The 16,834-nt window shown below is 38.8% G+C and overlaps 1 protein-coding gene across 3 annotated transcripts in view; it reads right to left on the bottom strand.

Moving 5' to 3' along the window:
• Nucleotides 1-16,834, bottom strand: part of LOC140481289 (uncharacterized) — an 88,560-nt gene that overhangs the window by 13,005 nt on the left and 58,721 nt on the right. For 2 of the 3 annotated variants that reach the window (XM_072577234.1, XM_072577233.1), the window contains exons 8-10: nucleotides 15,238-15,323; nucleotides 11,040-11,085; nucleotides 3,479-3,716 (exon numbers count right to left, since the gene is read on the bottom strand). In XM_072577234.1, coding sequence (XP_072433335.1) covers nucleotides 3,499-3,716; nucleotides 11,040-11,085; nucleotides 15,238-15,323 — 350 coding nt within the window. In that variant the 3' untranslated portion in view covers nucleotides 3,479-3,498. Of the gene's footprint in view, nucleotides 1-3,478; nucleotides 3,717-11,039; nucleotides 11,086-15,237; nucleotides 15,324-15,514; nucleotides 15,650-16,834 lie in introns of those variants that run through there. The other variant, XM_072577235.1, reaches the window with a different exon arrangement.

The following is a 16,834-nucleotide window of genomic DNA, read 5'->3' as shown; positions in this document are numbered from 1 at the left end:
GTTTATGTTTCTATTTTCTCCTTAGATATTCTTGAAGAGCTAAACAAGAACACCAAGATAAATTAGCTGTTCTTTATTAGATAACTGAGAGATATTCCAAAGTACCCAAGAATAACTTGCTTTCACACTTTCAATCTTTGTTGGGAAAGTACCTCTATTCAGACTACCCGCTGATCATCTTTCTAAAGGGTGAAATATCTGTGCAGCAGAAGACCAAAGATAATCCAGAGGAAATCTACAGACAGAGGAAGTTCGACTCCCGAAGACGGCAACTGGTTTCAAAAATTGATTTACTGTAAATTTAATAGGGGCTTTATTGGATCAGTACATTGTTATAGAGTGGGAAGTAGATAAATTATTAAGGCAAAGGATCCTTACAGTGTAGCTAGTTGTTGTTTAATGTTCTCTTCTGGAGTTAAAGAATACATTCTTTTTTTTCTGTTATTAATGAAATTTGGGTAGCTCTCTGTCACTCATACAGATTACGAGGTGAGGTGAGCTTTTCTGTGTGCTTAGTGTAAATTAGCGGAGGCGTTTACCCCGTGTTGTAACACCTTATAGAGGTTTATAAAATCATGAGGGATATGGATAGGGTAAATAGACAAGGTCATTTCACTGGGGTGGGAGAGTCTAGAACTAGACGGCATAGGTTAGGGTAAGAGGGGAAAAATTTTAAAGGGACCTAAGGGGCAACCATTTTACGCAGAGTGCGGTGCGTGTATGGAATGAGCTGCCAAAAAAAGTGGTGGAGACTTGTACAATTCCAACATTTAAAAGGCATCTGAATGAGTATATGAATATGAATAATGTAGAGGGATACGGGCCAAGTGCTGGCAAATGGGACTAGATTAGGTTACGATATCTGGTAAGCATGGATAAGTTGGACCTATGGATCTGTTTCCATGCTGTACATCTCTATGACTCCACGACTCTAAGTGCATGGGATTGCTAATTTATATAGAATAATGAACAATTCCAAATTGAAATAGTCATGTGGCAGCACAGAAGTTGAGTGACAAGTTTAACTGACAAAATAGCAGTGACTACGAATAAATTATTAAAACATCATCTTATTGTTTAATTATTAATATCTTATTATCTGAGGTATAAGTGCATCAATTGGATTCTTGCGTTTATCAGTGTGGAGTTTGAGTCGACCTCAGATTACACTGGATGGACAAGGTTATTTCAAAAGTTTAAGCAACATGGGAAGTTAGCTGTTTCATGTTGTACTATGCAGTAGCAACACTAATGGTGATACCATTACCAGAGTGTTACCAGCAAGCCAAAAAGATATTCTGCCTAACACGTTGAGTATGAATGTTGGTGCCAATGTGATGCCACGGTTGCAGATGACCATGTCCCAAAGACTGGCAAATCATATCAAAAATGATTGTAACATCAGCTGTTTGCAACAAGCAAACCAAGTGTACCCAAGCAGCACACACTTGCAAACTTCACAACACAGTATCTAATATAGCTCGTGACTCTGCAGTTGCTGGCTCATTTTGGATCTGCAAGGAGTTATGCTACCAACCAATTTAGGATCATCAGTCAGCTTCACTGAATTCAATAGAAATCAGGACAAAAAAACTCCCTCTTAGTTAAAGTCATGCCAGAAAAGGAACATAGTTGTGACTGTTGGAGCCAATCAACTGAGTCCTAGGATAACATTACAAGAGGTCATTGAATTGGCCCAATTATCTTCAACTGTTTCAGTGACCTACCATCTGATGATTGCGCAATGTTCGGCGCCATTTCAGATTCTCTGATACTGAAGCAGTCCCTGTCCATATTCAGCAAGATTTGGATGATATTCAGACCAGGCCTGAAAATTTGCAAGTAACACATGCTGCCCAAGTGGCAGGCAATAATGGACTATCTTCAACAAGAGAGAACATAATAATCTGGCCAAGATATTTAATGACATCATCATCATCAAATCCTTAACATCATCCTGGGAGTTATCTTGGTTGAGATACTAAATAGGACCACCCATATTGGGGTTACAAAAGCAGGACATATGCTGGAAATGATGCAGCGAGTAAATCACTTCCTGACTCTCCAAAGCCACCTACAAGGCATAAGTCATGAACCTGATAGAATAAACTGTGCTTATCTTTGGGTACGTGCAGCTGCAAGAAAACCCAAAGCTCAACACCGTCCAGAACAAAGCAGCTAATCTAATGGGCACCACATCCACCAACTTTAACAAGCACTCCCTCCATCACCATGTACAGTGGCAGCAGTGTGTACAACATACACAAGGTGCAGTGTCTTAACTCATCATCAACTCATCTTGACTCCTTCAACAGCACCTTGCAAAGTCATGACCTCTACCCCCTAGGGGGAGGGCAGCAGGCACATAAGGAGCACCAGTGTCTGCAGGTTCCCCTCTAATCCATATGCTTTTCTGACTTGGAACTGTATTGTTGTTTCTTCACTACATATATCAAAATTCCACTTGCATAAACAACTTTAGATTTGATAAGGTTCATGACAGAAACCTGATTGAAAGATTTGAACTTCAGAATTGCAAGAAAAAGGAACACTGATTTTGAAGAATAAAACATATTCACAAACCTTTGGGAGGAAAGGGACCTTGGAGATGAAGAAGTGGATTGCAAAGACACAAATGAAAATTGGCTGTGATGATGGTACATTTAAAGTGATGTGCACTCCTTAACCATACTGTGTATCTGCACCAAATGAAATGCACTGGTCTAGCAAGATGGCCAACCTCCTCAAGGTTGATTGATTAGGAATGACAACATTCCATGAAATATACAAATAAAAAAACACCAGATGAAACAAGCAATTGGCTGGATTGGCAAAACCACTTCATCTTACCTAAACTAAAATCTAATACTGTACAATATGACACATGTAAAAGAAACAATGCAACAAAACAAGCCAAAGAATAGTTTAGTTTGAGCCTGGAAACTGCCTTACCCCATGCACAAGGCAACGCATCAAAGCAAAAAAGCTCACTAAGGTTTTGTGCTGAAGTGAGGCCTATTATTAGTATTTCAAGAATTAAAATACATCAACTTCCATAAACTCAATAAAACCTGCTATTACATGTTAAAGTATAATTCTGGAATTAGAGTTCACAGCTTTTCTATTTTTTTAATAAATAAGGAGATTTCACATTCCAATTTCTGGCCAAAGTTTCTTGATAGACAAAACAGCAGCAGAAAGGCATATCAGTGACTTGGATGTCAGAGCATAATTTCCAAAAGTTATAATTTGTTAAAAGTCACAATTAGTTTATAATTACTGTTGTCAGCACCGTAGTTAAAGTGCTCCTTGTGTATCTTCAAGTTAAATTCCTTCCTGGATTATGAGCACTATTATAAACTATCTAATTTATGATACTGTATCCCTCTAAACTCAAAAAAGACATATGAATCATTACATTCCTTCACTTATTTCTTAACAGTCTCAACTATTAATATTTTAAAAATTGTTAGCCTACCATTTGCTCCTGAGGTAGTCTTATGACATCCTGCCTGTTTTTCCAGTAATATGAAATCGTGCATCAGGTGAAAGAGCAACTATTTCATCATTAGCTGTGAGATCCAGGTCTTCAATACTCAGGTTTCTGTTAAGGTATGGATCCAGCACATCAGGAGCATTATCTTCAGTTTCATGATAAGATTCCCGATAAATGTCTCTATTTGTATCTTTAGTATTGTGAAGTGTCATGCCATCCTCTGTCCAGGTGCACAATGAAATAAATGTTAATTGTTAGAGATTTTATATGTGTTAGTCAGATTACCAAAGTAGTAAAAAATACTTTCTAAATTCATAATTATTAAAAAGACACTTGAAAAATGCACATTAAAAACATTAACAGTTTTCAACCTGAAACATGATGAAGGAGCAACAATTCTCACCATGAACAATTATTATCGACATTGAAGTTTAAGCATAACTGAAAGTCACTTGCATAATGGTTCTATGAGTTTCTTTGCTAGATATTACCAAGTAAACCCTTTTCTTGCCATTTCTTTGGCTTGTCTTTGAAAATAACAGGCCATTTAATCTGGTAACATCCTTGTATATGGACTATATAATTGTGAGCACAAGCTTGACAGAGGATTATGAAGGCATCATTTCGAATAACTCTGTGGCTGACCACCCAATTTCCTTGCCTCGGTCTCACCCTCTCCAGGAACTGTCACCACTTCATGCCATTCACAATTTGCCATCACCACAGCTCCTCTTAGAGGAAATAAAAGTCCAACTTTCAACTGTCTTGTTGGAATTGTCCATTCCGTACCAAACTTTTCTTTCCTCCCAAAAGGCCATGAAACATGCTGTTATCGATGAAATCTATGCCCACCTTTCCAACAAATCCAATGTTTGAATTCCTTTGATCAGACATCGGCTCCCACCAATCCTACCTTAACCCCCTTCAAGTACAGTGCACAAATCACACAAAGTCACAAATTATATTCTGTTGACCATACCATTTTTGCCAGAACTCTAGTCACCCAATGAGTGCAACAGCTGTTTGCTGGTTCCATTCTTATCATTGAAGGTGATTCTTTGGCTGCAATTCAATGATTTCTCCAGCCATTCACAATTACCTTGGAATTCTCCAAGGATCTATCCTTTGTTCACGTCTATTCCTTATCTGCACAATGCATTTTACAGTTTCATCCAAAGACCAGGTTCCATACATATGCTGATGTCACTCACAATCCATTGTCTTTGAATTGTCACATTGCTTATCTGATATTTTAATACTAAATACATAGAAATTTCCTCCATATAATATTGGAAAGGCTGAAATTTTGTTGCCAATATAGACCCGATTCCCAGACACCATTTCTACTCCCTGGCACCTATCTGAAGCTCATCCAGATTATTACAATTTTGATGTTACATTTGATTTTGAGAGAGTAATCACACAAAGCTACTGTCACCTGGTTCTGACTGTGATTCACCACCATGCTTTTGTTACCTTAATAAACTCCTGGCTATAATCCCATTTTCCAAAAACAAAATCTGAACACACCCAAAACTCTGTTACCTGTAATTTGTACCGCTCTTTTGTCAGCCATCATCCTTTTCCTTAAAAACTTGCTAAGCTGTGCTGGCTCCCAGTCTAATAATGTCACAGTTTAAAAATCACAATCTTTATTTTCAATCCCTCTATGTTTTCACTCCACTCTACTTCTTACCTTTTCCAGCCTGACAAATCTTTGGGGACTGTGGGGTCCCCAGTTTTAATTGTTTCATCATTGGCAGCAGTCCATTCAGCCACCTTAGTTTTCAGACCTAGAATTTGTTCTCCAACCTAATCTCATTACTTTGTGCTCCCTCTTAAATATTTTCCTTAAAACCAACTTCTTTGACTAATCTTTCATTGATTGGTGTGGATAGTTCCTTTGTGACAGAAATTATTTAGTCTTAAAGTTGTCGAGCACGGAAACAGACACTTTGTTCCAACTCATCTTTATAAACCAAATATCTTAACTTAATCTAGTCCCATTTGCCAACATTTGGCCCATATCTCTAAGCCCTTCCTATTTGTATACCTATCTAGATGCCTTTTAAAATGTTAAAAATCACACAACACCAGGTTATAGTCCAACAAGTGTATTTGGAAGCACAGGCTTTAGGAACGCTGCTCCTTCACCAGGTGGTTGTCAGCGTTCCAAAAGTCGTGCTTCTAAATGAACCTATTGGAATATAACCTGGTGTTGTCTGATTTTCAACTTTGTCCACTGTAGCCCAACACCAGCTCCTTCACATCTTAAAATGTTGTAATTGCACCAGCCTTCAATACTTCCTCTGGAAGCTCATTCCATACATGGACCACCCTCTGCTTGGGTCCCGTTTAAATATTTCCCCTTTCATATTAAATCTGTGTCCTCTAGTTTTGGACTCCCCTACCCTGGGGAAAATACCTTGGCTGTTAACCCTATAAATGCCCCTCAATTTTATAAACCTCTATAAGGTCAACCCTGAGCCTCTGACTCTCCAGCGAAAACAACCCCAGCCTATTCAGTCTCTCTCCTTAGCTCAAACCCTCCAACTTCAGCAACATCCTTGTAAATCTTTTCTGCACCCTTTCAAGTTTAACATATTTCCTGTAGCAGGGAGACCAGATCTGAAATATTCCAAATGTGGCTTAACCAATGTCCTGGACAGCTGCAACATGACATCCCAACTCCTATACTCAATGCACTGACCAATAACGGTAAGCATACCAAAGGCCTTCTTCACTATCCGGTCAACTTGCAACTCCACCTTCAAGGAATTACGAACCAACACTCTAAGGACCCTACCATTAAGGTGACATGGTGGCTCACTGGTTAGTCCTGCTGCTTCACAGTGCCAGGCACTGGGGTTCGATTCCAGCCTTGAGTGACTGTGTGGAGTTTGCATGTTCTCCCTGTCTGTCTGGGTTTCTGCCAACTACTCCAAATTCCTCCCATAGTCCAAAGATGTGCAGGGTAGGTGAACTGGCCGTGCAAAATACCCATAGCGTCTAAGAATGTAGTGGCTAGGTGGATAAACCATGGGAAATGCAGGGTTAAAGGGACGGGGTAGGGGGTGGGACGGGATGGAAAGGTCTTCGGAGGGACTTGATGGGCTGAATGTCCTGCGTCCACAATTCAGAGATTCTATGGTTAAGTGCATAAGTCCAACCCTAATTTGCCTAACCAAAATACGACACCTCATATTAATCTAAATTAAATTCGATCTGCCACTCCTCAGCTCTTTTGTCCATCTGATCAAGGTCCCACTGTACTCAGAGGTCAACTTCTTCATTGCCCACTACACCTCCAACTTTGGTGTCATCTGTAAATTTACTAACCATTCCTCCTACATTCACATCCAAATCATTGATATGAATGACAAAAAAGCAATGAGGCCAGCACTGATCCTTGCAGCACCCCACTGGTCACATGCCTCCAGCCCAAAAACAACCCTCCACCATCACCCTCTGTCTCCTATCTTCAAGCCAATTTTGTATTCAAGTGGCTAGATCTCCCTGGATTCCAGGTGATCTAACCTTGCTAACCAGTCTACCATGTGGAACACTGTCAAATGCCTTATTGAAGTCCATGTAGACAAATATTCATCAATCTTCTTTATCACTTCTTCAAAAAACTAAATCAAGTTAGTGAAACATGATTTCCCACGAACAAAGCCATGCTGACTATCCCTCATGCGTCCTTGACTTTCCAAATGCATGTAAATCCTATCCCTCAGAATCCCCTCCTATAACGCACCCAACACTAACGTCAAGCTCACTGGTCAATAGCTCTCTGGCTTTTCCTTAACACCTATCTCAAATAATGGTACTACAGTAGCCACTCTCCAGTTTTCTAGCACCTCATCCGTGGCAGTTGATGATACATATATCTCAGCAAGGGGCCCAGCAATCACTTCCCTATCTTCCCACAAAGTTCTGGGATATAGCTGATCAGGTCCTGGGAATTGTAGGAGGAACAGCAGGATCTTGGGGTCCTGTAGATCCCTCAAAGTTTCCAACCAAGTTGATAGGATTGCTAAGAAGGCATATGGTGTGTTGGCTTTCATTATTAGGGGGATTGAATTTAAGAGCCACGAGGTTATGCTGCAGCTCTATAGAGCCCTGGTTAGATCACACTTGGAATACTGTGTTCAGTTTTGGTTGCCTCATTATAGGAAGGATGTAGAAGCTTTAGAGGAGGTTCAGAGGATATTTACCAGGATGCTGCCTGGACTGGAAAGCATGTCTTATGAAGCAAGGTTGAGGGAGCTAGGGCTTTTCTCAATGGAGTGAAAAAAGATGAGAGGTGACTTGATAGAGATGTGCAAAATGTTGAGAGGCATAGACTGGCTAGCCTGAGACATTTTCCCATGGCAAAAATGTCTATCATGATGGGGCATAATTTTAAGGTGATTGGAGGAAAGTTTAGGGGTGATGTCAGAGGTAGGTTCTTTCCCCAGAGTGGTGAGTGCGTGGAATGCACTACCAGCAGTGGTAGTAGAGTCAGATACATTAGCAACATTTATGATAGGCACATGGAAGTTAGTACAATGAAGGGTATGTAGGTTAGTCTGAATTTAGAGAAGGATAAAAGGCCAGCACAACATCGAGGGCCAAAGGGCCAGTACTGTATTGTTCTATGTTCTAAAACATGAAGGCAGATAAATCCCCACGACCTGATCAGGTTGGAGGGGAGACCTGATATAACTGTATAAGATTATGAGGGTCATGGACAGGGTGGAGTGAAAGCAGCTGCTCCCATTAGTTGAAGACTCACTAACAAGAGGTATAATTGTAAACATAAAAGGTGAGGGGATATGAGGAAAAATATTTTATCCAGAGAGTAGCGAGGATCTGAAATGCAGCACCTAGAAGGATAGTTGAGGTAGGAAACCTCACAACTTTTAGAATTATTTATATGAGCACTTGAAGTGTCATAGCATTCAAGGATATGGGCCTAGTGCAGGAATCCGTGATCAGGGTGTATAGTCGTATATTTTTGTTCGTAGAAATTTGATGGATCGAAGGGCCTGTTCTGTACTGTATGAGTCAAATTGCTGTGTGTCTGGCATGGCGCCTAGGCCAGACCAGATGAACCAGTTGGATTTTTACAACAATTGACAGTGGTTATATTAGGCTAGCTTTATTTTTAGTTTCTCATTTTTATTGAATTGAAATTTCACCATCTACCATTTTGGGATTCAAACCCACATCCCCACATTTGTCTGAGGCAGATAGGTCATTATTTTATATCAGATACCAATTGCTGAATCCAATAAGCCATTAATGCATTGTGCAAATTATTGAGATATTTAAGTGTAGAGCTGCATAAACGTAAGCATTATCGCAAATTTAGTTTGCATTGTATTCTGTACAAATTCAGAAGTGTTCACTAATTTTTCTGAATATCCGAGCACAGCAAAAATAAAATAAGTCACTACAACAAGGAATAGTAGAGGCAAATAACAGAAATGCATTTATGGAATATCTATCGAAGCACATGATTGAGGAAAGAATATGTTGATTGGTTAGATTAAGAGGAGGAAGAGGCTCATCTGGAGCATAAATAATGGACAGGTCTATTGCCAAATGCCTGGTTTTGGTGCTATAAATAAGAAATAATAACAAGATTAACATATTGATGACTACATCATTTAGACTTCAAGAAAAAATAATGGGAAAGATAAATGATTCCTGTAACAAATAATAATGAAAATAATCAGACTTTTTGAGCCCTCAAGGTTTTTTCATTAATTTGATTTTTTTAAATCAATTTTGTTTTGGAGATGTGAACTGGAAACTGAGAGATAAAGAAAATGTTCAGACTGTGGGTAACAGCTTGTGTTAAAGGAAAACAGACCAACAAGTATTGTTTATTCATGATGCCTGACCTGGAAGCTATTTGTAGTGGTTCCAGATTAAAAGATTCTGCAGACATTTTTTCACTGGAGAACAACACTACATTTAAACAGACAGAAGGTGGCTATTAACCTGGGAAATGGTACCAGAAAGTCTGGAAAAGACCTTACGTGCAAGCAGATGGCAGGTGGTGAAAAGTGTCTGGGACCTTGTGGAGGCGATGGACACTCAGTCAAGGAATTGACAGAGTTTGAATTGGGTTTTGGACTGTGGTCTGGGAGGAAGAGTCTGGTTGTTGATGCTACAATATTAAGATTTGAAAGCTCCATACCTAACCCCCAAATAGCAGCTATTAGAAGCTCAGAGAATAGAAAACAAAGTGATATGTATTACTGTCTTTCCCTGAATGAACTGTAAAAGTGACCCTGATCAACACCTTCAGAAAATCAAACAAGACACCATCAGCTCTGCCTGTAGAACAATACATTGTGCAAACCACTAAAGTAATGTGGCGAATTTTGTATTTTCTTTTATTTATCCCTTGTGAATGAAGCTGAAAACAAAGGCTTTTGGGTTTATAGCATAGATCAATTAGATTACTTTGTTGTTTAATTTTTGGTCTGCTAAAGTTACTATATTGTTAATAAACTGCTAGGTCTTTTGTTTAAGATGAAACTTGGTGCCTAGAATTGATTATTCGCAGAGTCTGGGACTGATTAGTCAAAAGTCTGGTCAAGAACTATTCGCTTCAATTTTAATGGGATCTTTGAAGACTTTAATTTTACTGTGTTGTGAATACAGAGGCAGATGGCTGATTTAGTTTGATTGTGTGCCTCCATGTCAGAACAAAATACAAGGGGAGGTGATGGCACAGTTGGTATGGTCATTGGATTAGTAATCCAGAGGTTTGCTCTGGAGTAAGGAATGTGAATCCCACCAAAAGCAGATGGTGGAATATGAATTAAATTAACAAAATCTGGCTAATCTGAAATGAAACCATTGTTTTCATAAAAAGGCCATTTATTTATGGAAATAAAATCTGATCTGGCCTACATGACTCCAGATCCATAGCAAATGACTGGCCTGGTAAGCAGTTCATTTAATGGGCAATGAGGTCTGGTCTGGCCAGTGACACCCACATCCTATGAAAAAATAAAGATCAAACAAATACATAAAAGTAGATACAACTTCTAAGCTGATATCACCACTTACAAATGCTTGGTTGTGAAACTTAAAATGCTGCAAAGCAAGTTGTTTAATCATTTGCCAGGTATGATAAAATCAAGTATGTACACTTTGACCTTGGCTTCAGATACAAGCATATGCTACTGGTGTGTGAGCAACCTGTCTGGTAATTGCAAGAGTATTAAATTAAGTTTGGCCTGTTGCACAGTAGGTTCAATTGGATGTAAATTACAAATTCATTCTCAATGCAGAACAAAAATTATGTTAATTTAGAGAAAACACTGAGATTATGATAAAAGAACATCTTTAGGACAGTGTGAAATAAGATCTGTTCTCCATAATCAATGACTAAGCTGTATGCATACTCTTAAAAAAAACACAAGTTACACTTCTAAATGGATGAAAAGACAAAACCCACTTTGTTCAGTAAATAATATTTCAAAAGAAAACCAGATTTTGAAGTTTTGACAAGATAGATCTCAAGAATGGGTGAACTCACTTTTGAAGATGTTAGGATCCATTGAGGAAATTTGTTTCATCCTTTTCTAAAAGAGAAAGATTTAAATTCAGTTAAATATTTTTCTTATTTGAAATAAATCAATTATCCTTCAAAGTCTTTGGTTTTGATATTTATAGACTATGGGGAACATGCTTATGGGAAAAATCTGAAAATATTGGGATTGCCAGTTTCTAACCAAGAAGCTGGACACACTGACAGGCTGGGGTAAAATATGGGCAACTGGAAAAGATTGGGGCAAAAGCAGAACTCAAGAGCATGACAATTAATCAGGAAGGAGATCACACAATACAAGGTAGAACAGTAGGTCAGCAACTAGCAATCAAAAGGGAGTCAAATCGAGGGTGAGGGGCATTTTATGATTTAACCTTGCAGTTTACACATGACGTGATAAACAAACACATATTTTCCCTATCCTCCCTATCCACTTCCTAGGAAAATAGTTTATTCTATAATGCATTAGTTCTCTAGCTAATAAACCCAGATATATTTTCGAGCAACCACAGCAGATAAAAACCTCGTCTCTTCTCTTTCTCCCACAGCACTAGTCAGGACTCTGAACCCTTATTCCAGTAAAATAGGAATTGACAAGTGGCCCCTCAAGTTTACAACAGCAGCCTACTTTCCACTGGGAAAACAAAATGCTGATTAGGGGGCCACTTTACCAAAATCCCACATTCTGTCTGTATGTGAGACCCTGAGCTTGTCATTCACTGCAATTTCCCACTCCTCCCTATACCCTTCTACAGTGAAGATAATTAATTCAAGACAGCAGTTTACCTTAGATCAGCTAGAAATTTTACAGCCCTCTGATGTGAACTCTAAACTAGATCTAGCTTCAAACCTTAGCAACATGCTTACTTTTCTCTACGTAAGGTGTGATTCAAGGTAGGCAGATCAACATAACAATGGAAGCAAACAGACATTAAGGAATCAGTTCTTTCATCAGAAAGCTACATATTGTGGTAGAAATCCACTCAGTGTTCGTCTGCTTCAGTCCTCTCCTGAAGGACTGGTCTGGATTTTGCTATGAGCAGTGAATAAACAGCTTTCACTGTTATCCTCTCACACACTTCCCAAAAACTTTAGTAGCTTATTTATGGACATTTTTACTCTTCAGGCAACAGTTTATATTTGGCCCTCCTCCAGATCATCTGTAGAGAGTAAGTAGCAGGGAAGCTATTCAACCAGATTGAAGATGGCAAAATGGGTAGTAAGGAACATGCAATTAATTTAAATTGAAATCATTGTGCAAGATACAAAATAAAATTTGGTTCATACACATTGGATCATGAAAAAGGCATGAGCAGAAAAAATCTAAAGAAAATAAAATTCCTACAAGAAGAGTTTTCTTGAGGGAATAAGACTTGCGAAATTAATTTTTCAGGTTGTTAAATGTTGATTTTGCATTATTAAAAACACAACTGAACATGTGCTTACTGTACAAATGGTAGATAAAAAAGCCTAAGTGCACACTTCAACAGGGAATTCTGAGCAATTCTATTAGTGAAAATTGCAAACACAGTCAGTGAAGGAGGGTATCACTGACAGCAACTTTGGATTTCAGTATTTTACTGCATGCATGGATGGCAGCAGTTAAGGTCAGTTTTACTGAGTTAATAACAGTTCGAACAGGTTTGCTAGCTGCTGTCTTTTTCTTATTTGCTTAGTTAGGAGTTATTAGTTTCTACAATTTTATTTTATTTTGCCACTGTCTGATGCTTAAATTATTAGATAACCATAGCAATTATTTTTCAGGCAAACTTTGGGTTAGTGATACTTCTCTGGTTGTTGCTATTTACGTTTTGGATTCTGTTAAATATTTGCTGACTTTTCACTTCTGTTTCAAGTTGACCCATTCTACAAGGTTAAATATTGCAATGACATTTGCAATTTTCACTCCATAAGCATCACTTTTAAATGTAAGGATTTTGGTACGTGATGATTAAATATACTATAACTAATTATTTAATGCCATGGAATGGAAGCCATGATGCTCATTTAATCTTTTTTAGATGTTCACTTAGGATTTGTGGACATCACTGCTTGGGCCAGCATTTATCGCCAGTCCCTACCTACCTCCTTGGTGGAGAGAGACCCACAATGTTGTTAAGGAAGGAGTTCCAGAATTTTAATCCAGTGACACTGAAGAAAGACTGATACATTTCCAAATCAAGTGGCAAGTGGCTTGGAGGTAACCTTGCAGATGGTGGTGTTCTCATGTATCTGCAACCTTGCCCTTCTAGATGGTAGGAATCATGGATTTTGGAAGGTGTTGTCCAAAGACCTTTGGTGAATTTCTGCAGTGAATATTGGATGTGCAATTTACTGCTGCTGATGAGTCTCCGTGGAGGAGAGATTGAATGGCACCACATCCAGAACAATTAAGTGGGCTACATTGTCCTGGATGGTATCAAGGTTCTGGAGTGCTGTTGGAGCTGCACTCAAACAGGCAAATGGAGAGTATTCCATCATACTCCTCACTTGTGCTTGTAGATGGTGGGCAGGTCTAGGGGAGTCAGAAAGTGAGTTACTCACTGCAAGATTCCTAGACTCTTGCCTCACCTTGTACCCACTGCGTTTATGCAGCTAGTCCAGTTCAGTTTCAGGGAGAAAGTAGGGACTGCAAATGTTGGAGATTAGTGTAGTGTGAGTGGTGCCGGTAAAGCACAGCAGGTCAGACAGCATCCGAGGAGCAGGAGAATCGACATTTCGGGCAAAAGTCCTTCATCAATTCAGTTTCAAGTCAATGATAACTTCCAGAATGTTGATAATTGAATTTAAAAGTGATGGTTACATTTTCTCTTGTTGGAAATCATAATTGCCTGGTACTTGTGCGGCACGAGTGGTATTGGTCACTTGTCAGCTCAAACCTGGATATTGTTGCATTTGAACACTGATAACTTCAGTATCCGAGTCACCAGAAATAGTGCTGAACATTGTATAATCAGAGCCAAACATTCCCAGTTCAGATTTTAATGATGGAGGGCTGGTCATTGATGAAACATCTAAAGATGGATGGGCCTGGTACACTACCTTGAGGAACTCATGCAGAGATGTCGTGGAACTGAGATGACTGACCTCCAACAACTAGAATCATCTTCCTTTGTGCCAGGTATGACTCAAACCAGTGAAGTTCTTCCCCGAGTTTATTGATTCCACTTTTTCTCAAGCTTCTCAGTGTCACACTCATTAAAGTGCAGCCTTGATGTCAAGGGCAGTCTCTCTCATCTCACCTCTAGAATTTAGCTCTTTTGTCTGTGTTTGAATCAAGCTGTTTGAATCAAGGCTGTAATGAAATCATGAGCTCAGTGGCTCTGACAAAACCCAAACTGAACTTCACTGAACAGATTATTGCTGAGCTGGTGCTGTTAAGTAGCACTGTTGATGACGTGTTTTAAAAGATTTATTCACAGGATATGGGCATCACTGACTACGCCAGCATTTACTGCCCATCTGTAGTTGCGTACAGATGGTTAAGATTAGATTACTTACAGTATGGAAACAGGCCCTTCGGCCCAACAAGCCCACACCGACCCTCCAAAGAGCAACTCACCCAGACCCATTCCCCTACATTTACCCTTTCACCTAACACTATGGACAATTTAGCATGGCCAATTCACCTAACCTGCACATCTTTGGACTGTGGGAGGAAACCGGAGCATCTGGAGAAAACCCACGCAGACACAGGGAGAATGTGCAAACTCCACACAGACAGTTGCCCGAGGCGGGAACTGAACCCAGGTCTCTGGCGCTGTGAGGCAGCAGGCCCTGTGTTTCTGGATTAATAGTTAAGATAAGGTAAGGCTGGCAGCTTCCTTCCCTGAAGGACATTAGCAAGCCAGATAGATTTTTCAGACGATCAACAATGATTTTTAGTGAATTCAAATTGAACCATCTGCCATGCTAGGGTTCAAATCCAAGGCCCTGTGTTTCTGGATTAATAGTCTAGCGATAATACAAGACCATTGTTTATACTTTTACTGAAGGTGCTTCAAATGCTTCAGCCTGATCTTTTGCATTAATGCACCGGGCTCCACATATGCACAAAAATGCAGTAGCATTAACAAATTGCTAACGTCATCATTATATTTTATTTCTTGCACAAGGTAAATATATAAATATCTGCTATATCATATGAAGGCATTACTTTAAAAACAAAAAAAAATTGTAAACTTGCCTCCAATGACTTCTTCCACTGTGAATGTATCATTTTTGTTGCTTGCTTGTCCAAATAAACTTTACAGTCTTCAGCACATAGAAAGTCTAAACAAGGAGACTTGAAATCACATCGATACTTTCTAAAGTGTAAATTTTACTTTGATTTCTAACAAATTATAAGCAACATATCAAATAATAATTCATGTTATTTGATTAACTAAAATGTGTATGCGATACTGCAGTAACACTTAAAGGATATGAATAAAAATTAAAATTTGTATTGAATTATTAATTACATTTATTGAGGATGAGGTCCTTGAATAAATGCAGTCCCATTCAATAAATACATTGGATAATGTGGGGTAACTCCATAGGCTGCTGACTTTTGACAACTGTGGCAGGCTTCCAAAGTTTAAGAGCCAGGAAAATAACTAATGACATGGAAATGAAAAGATATCAGTTATTTTACAAACCTACAAACATCTCACCATGTCTAGAAACATGATGAGACAACTATTGCTTTGTCCAAGATATTTTCAAGACAGTGGTGCTAGAGACTGGATTGTGATTAGCTTGCCCTGTATTGCCTGTACTTAATTATACACCAGTAAGGCCCAGAGATCTAAGAGTTGGACATGAATTTTAAACCAAGTATTTTCTCGTTCAGACATACCTTCACTTTACTAATCTGAAAGCAAGATTGTGATATGAAGTGTCACACAAATCATTGAGTTGGTTTACTTTACAGACAGCAAGCTACGATACAATATAACAATCAAAGCAAATAACAGTTTTTCTACTTAATCAGAAAACTTCCTCAAACATGAAAAAAAAAATCCATTATATGCCCTAATTCCTTCTGCTTTGGACATCACCTCCAGGGTCTCATTGAATAGCAGAGTGGGATTGAGGAGTTGCATGGCCTGCTCCTGCTCTTTAGTTTATATTATGTTAGTGACCAACTTCTTGCCCAGGGTAACAGCTCTGCAGGTCCCAATTTAAAATCTGACCAACAGCCAAAATTTCTTTTATCCTACAATCTTAGGCTACTTGCTGGAATCAGAAATGAAGTTACTCCAGTTCTCTCTCCTTCAGGAATTTGCCATCACGTTTATTGAACAACCTATGCTGGTATCAAGCAAACAGAAGCACACCCAGCTCAAAGGGTGAGAATGATCACTGAAACCTCCGGACCAAATACCACGACTTAAATTACTTTTAACTCTTCATTTAACTCTTAAATATAAACTAGATCAAGATCTTCCAATACATAGTTAGAAATTCCACAATACATGTGGCTGTTCCAAACCAGAACTAAATTTGCCATCAGTTCATTGCATACACCTCACAGTTGACTCCACTGATAAAGCAAGACTCCAATAGTTGAGTAGCTATTTAAGTTTACACACAAATACTTTCTTTAACCAAGTAATATTTTCTCCCTCAAGACTTCCAAGAGGTGTAACATAACTAAAGACAAGATTACTCATGTAGCTCAAGGGAGCTTGGCTTGTCACCTTCTGTAAGTGATGAACATTTTTTCTGTTTTAGAGAAGTATAATTTTGTTTGAAGTAGTAGTCAGAAATTTATTTCCAAAGAACTGTTAGGATGTTAG

The sequence above is a fragment of the Chiloscyllium punctatum genome, chromosome 9 (genome assembly GCF_047496795.1).
Source record: "Chiloscyllium punctatum isolate Juve2018m chromosome 9, sChiPun1.3, whole genome shotgun sequence".
Taxonomy (NCBI): Eukaryota; Metazoa; Chordata; class Chondrichthyes; order Orectolobiformes; family Hemiscylliidae; genus Chiloscyllium; species Chiloscyllium punctatum.
Note: the sequence above shows the minus strand (reverse complement) of the source record. Positions and strands in the feature narration are given on the sequence as shown.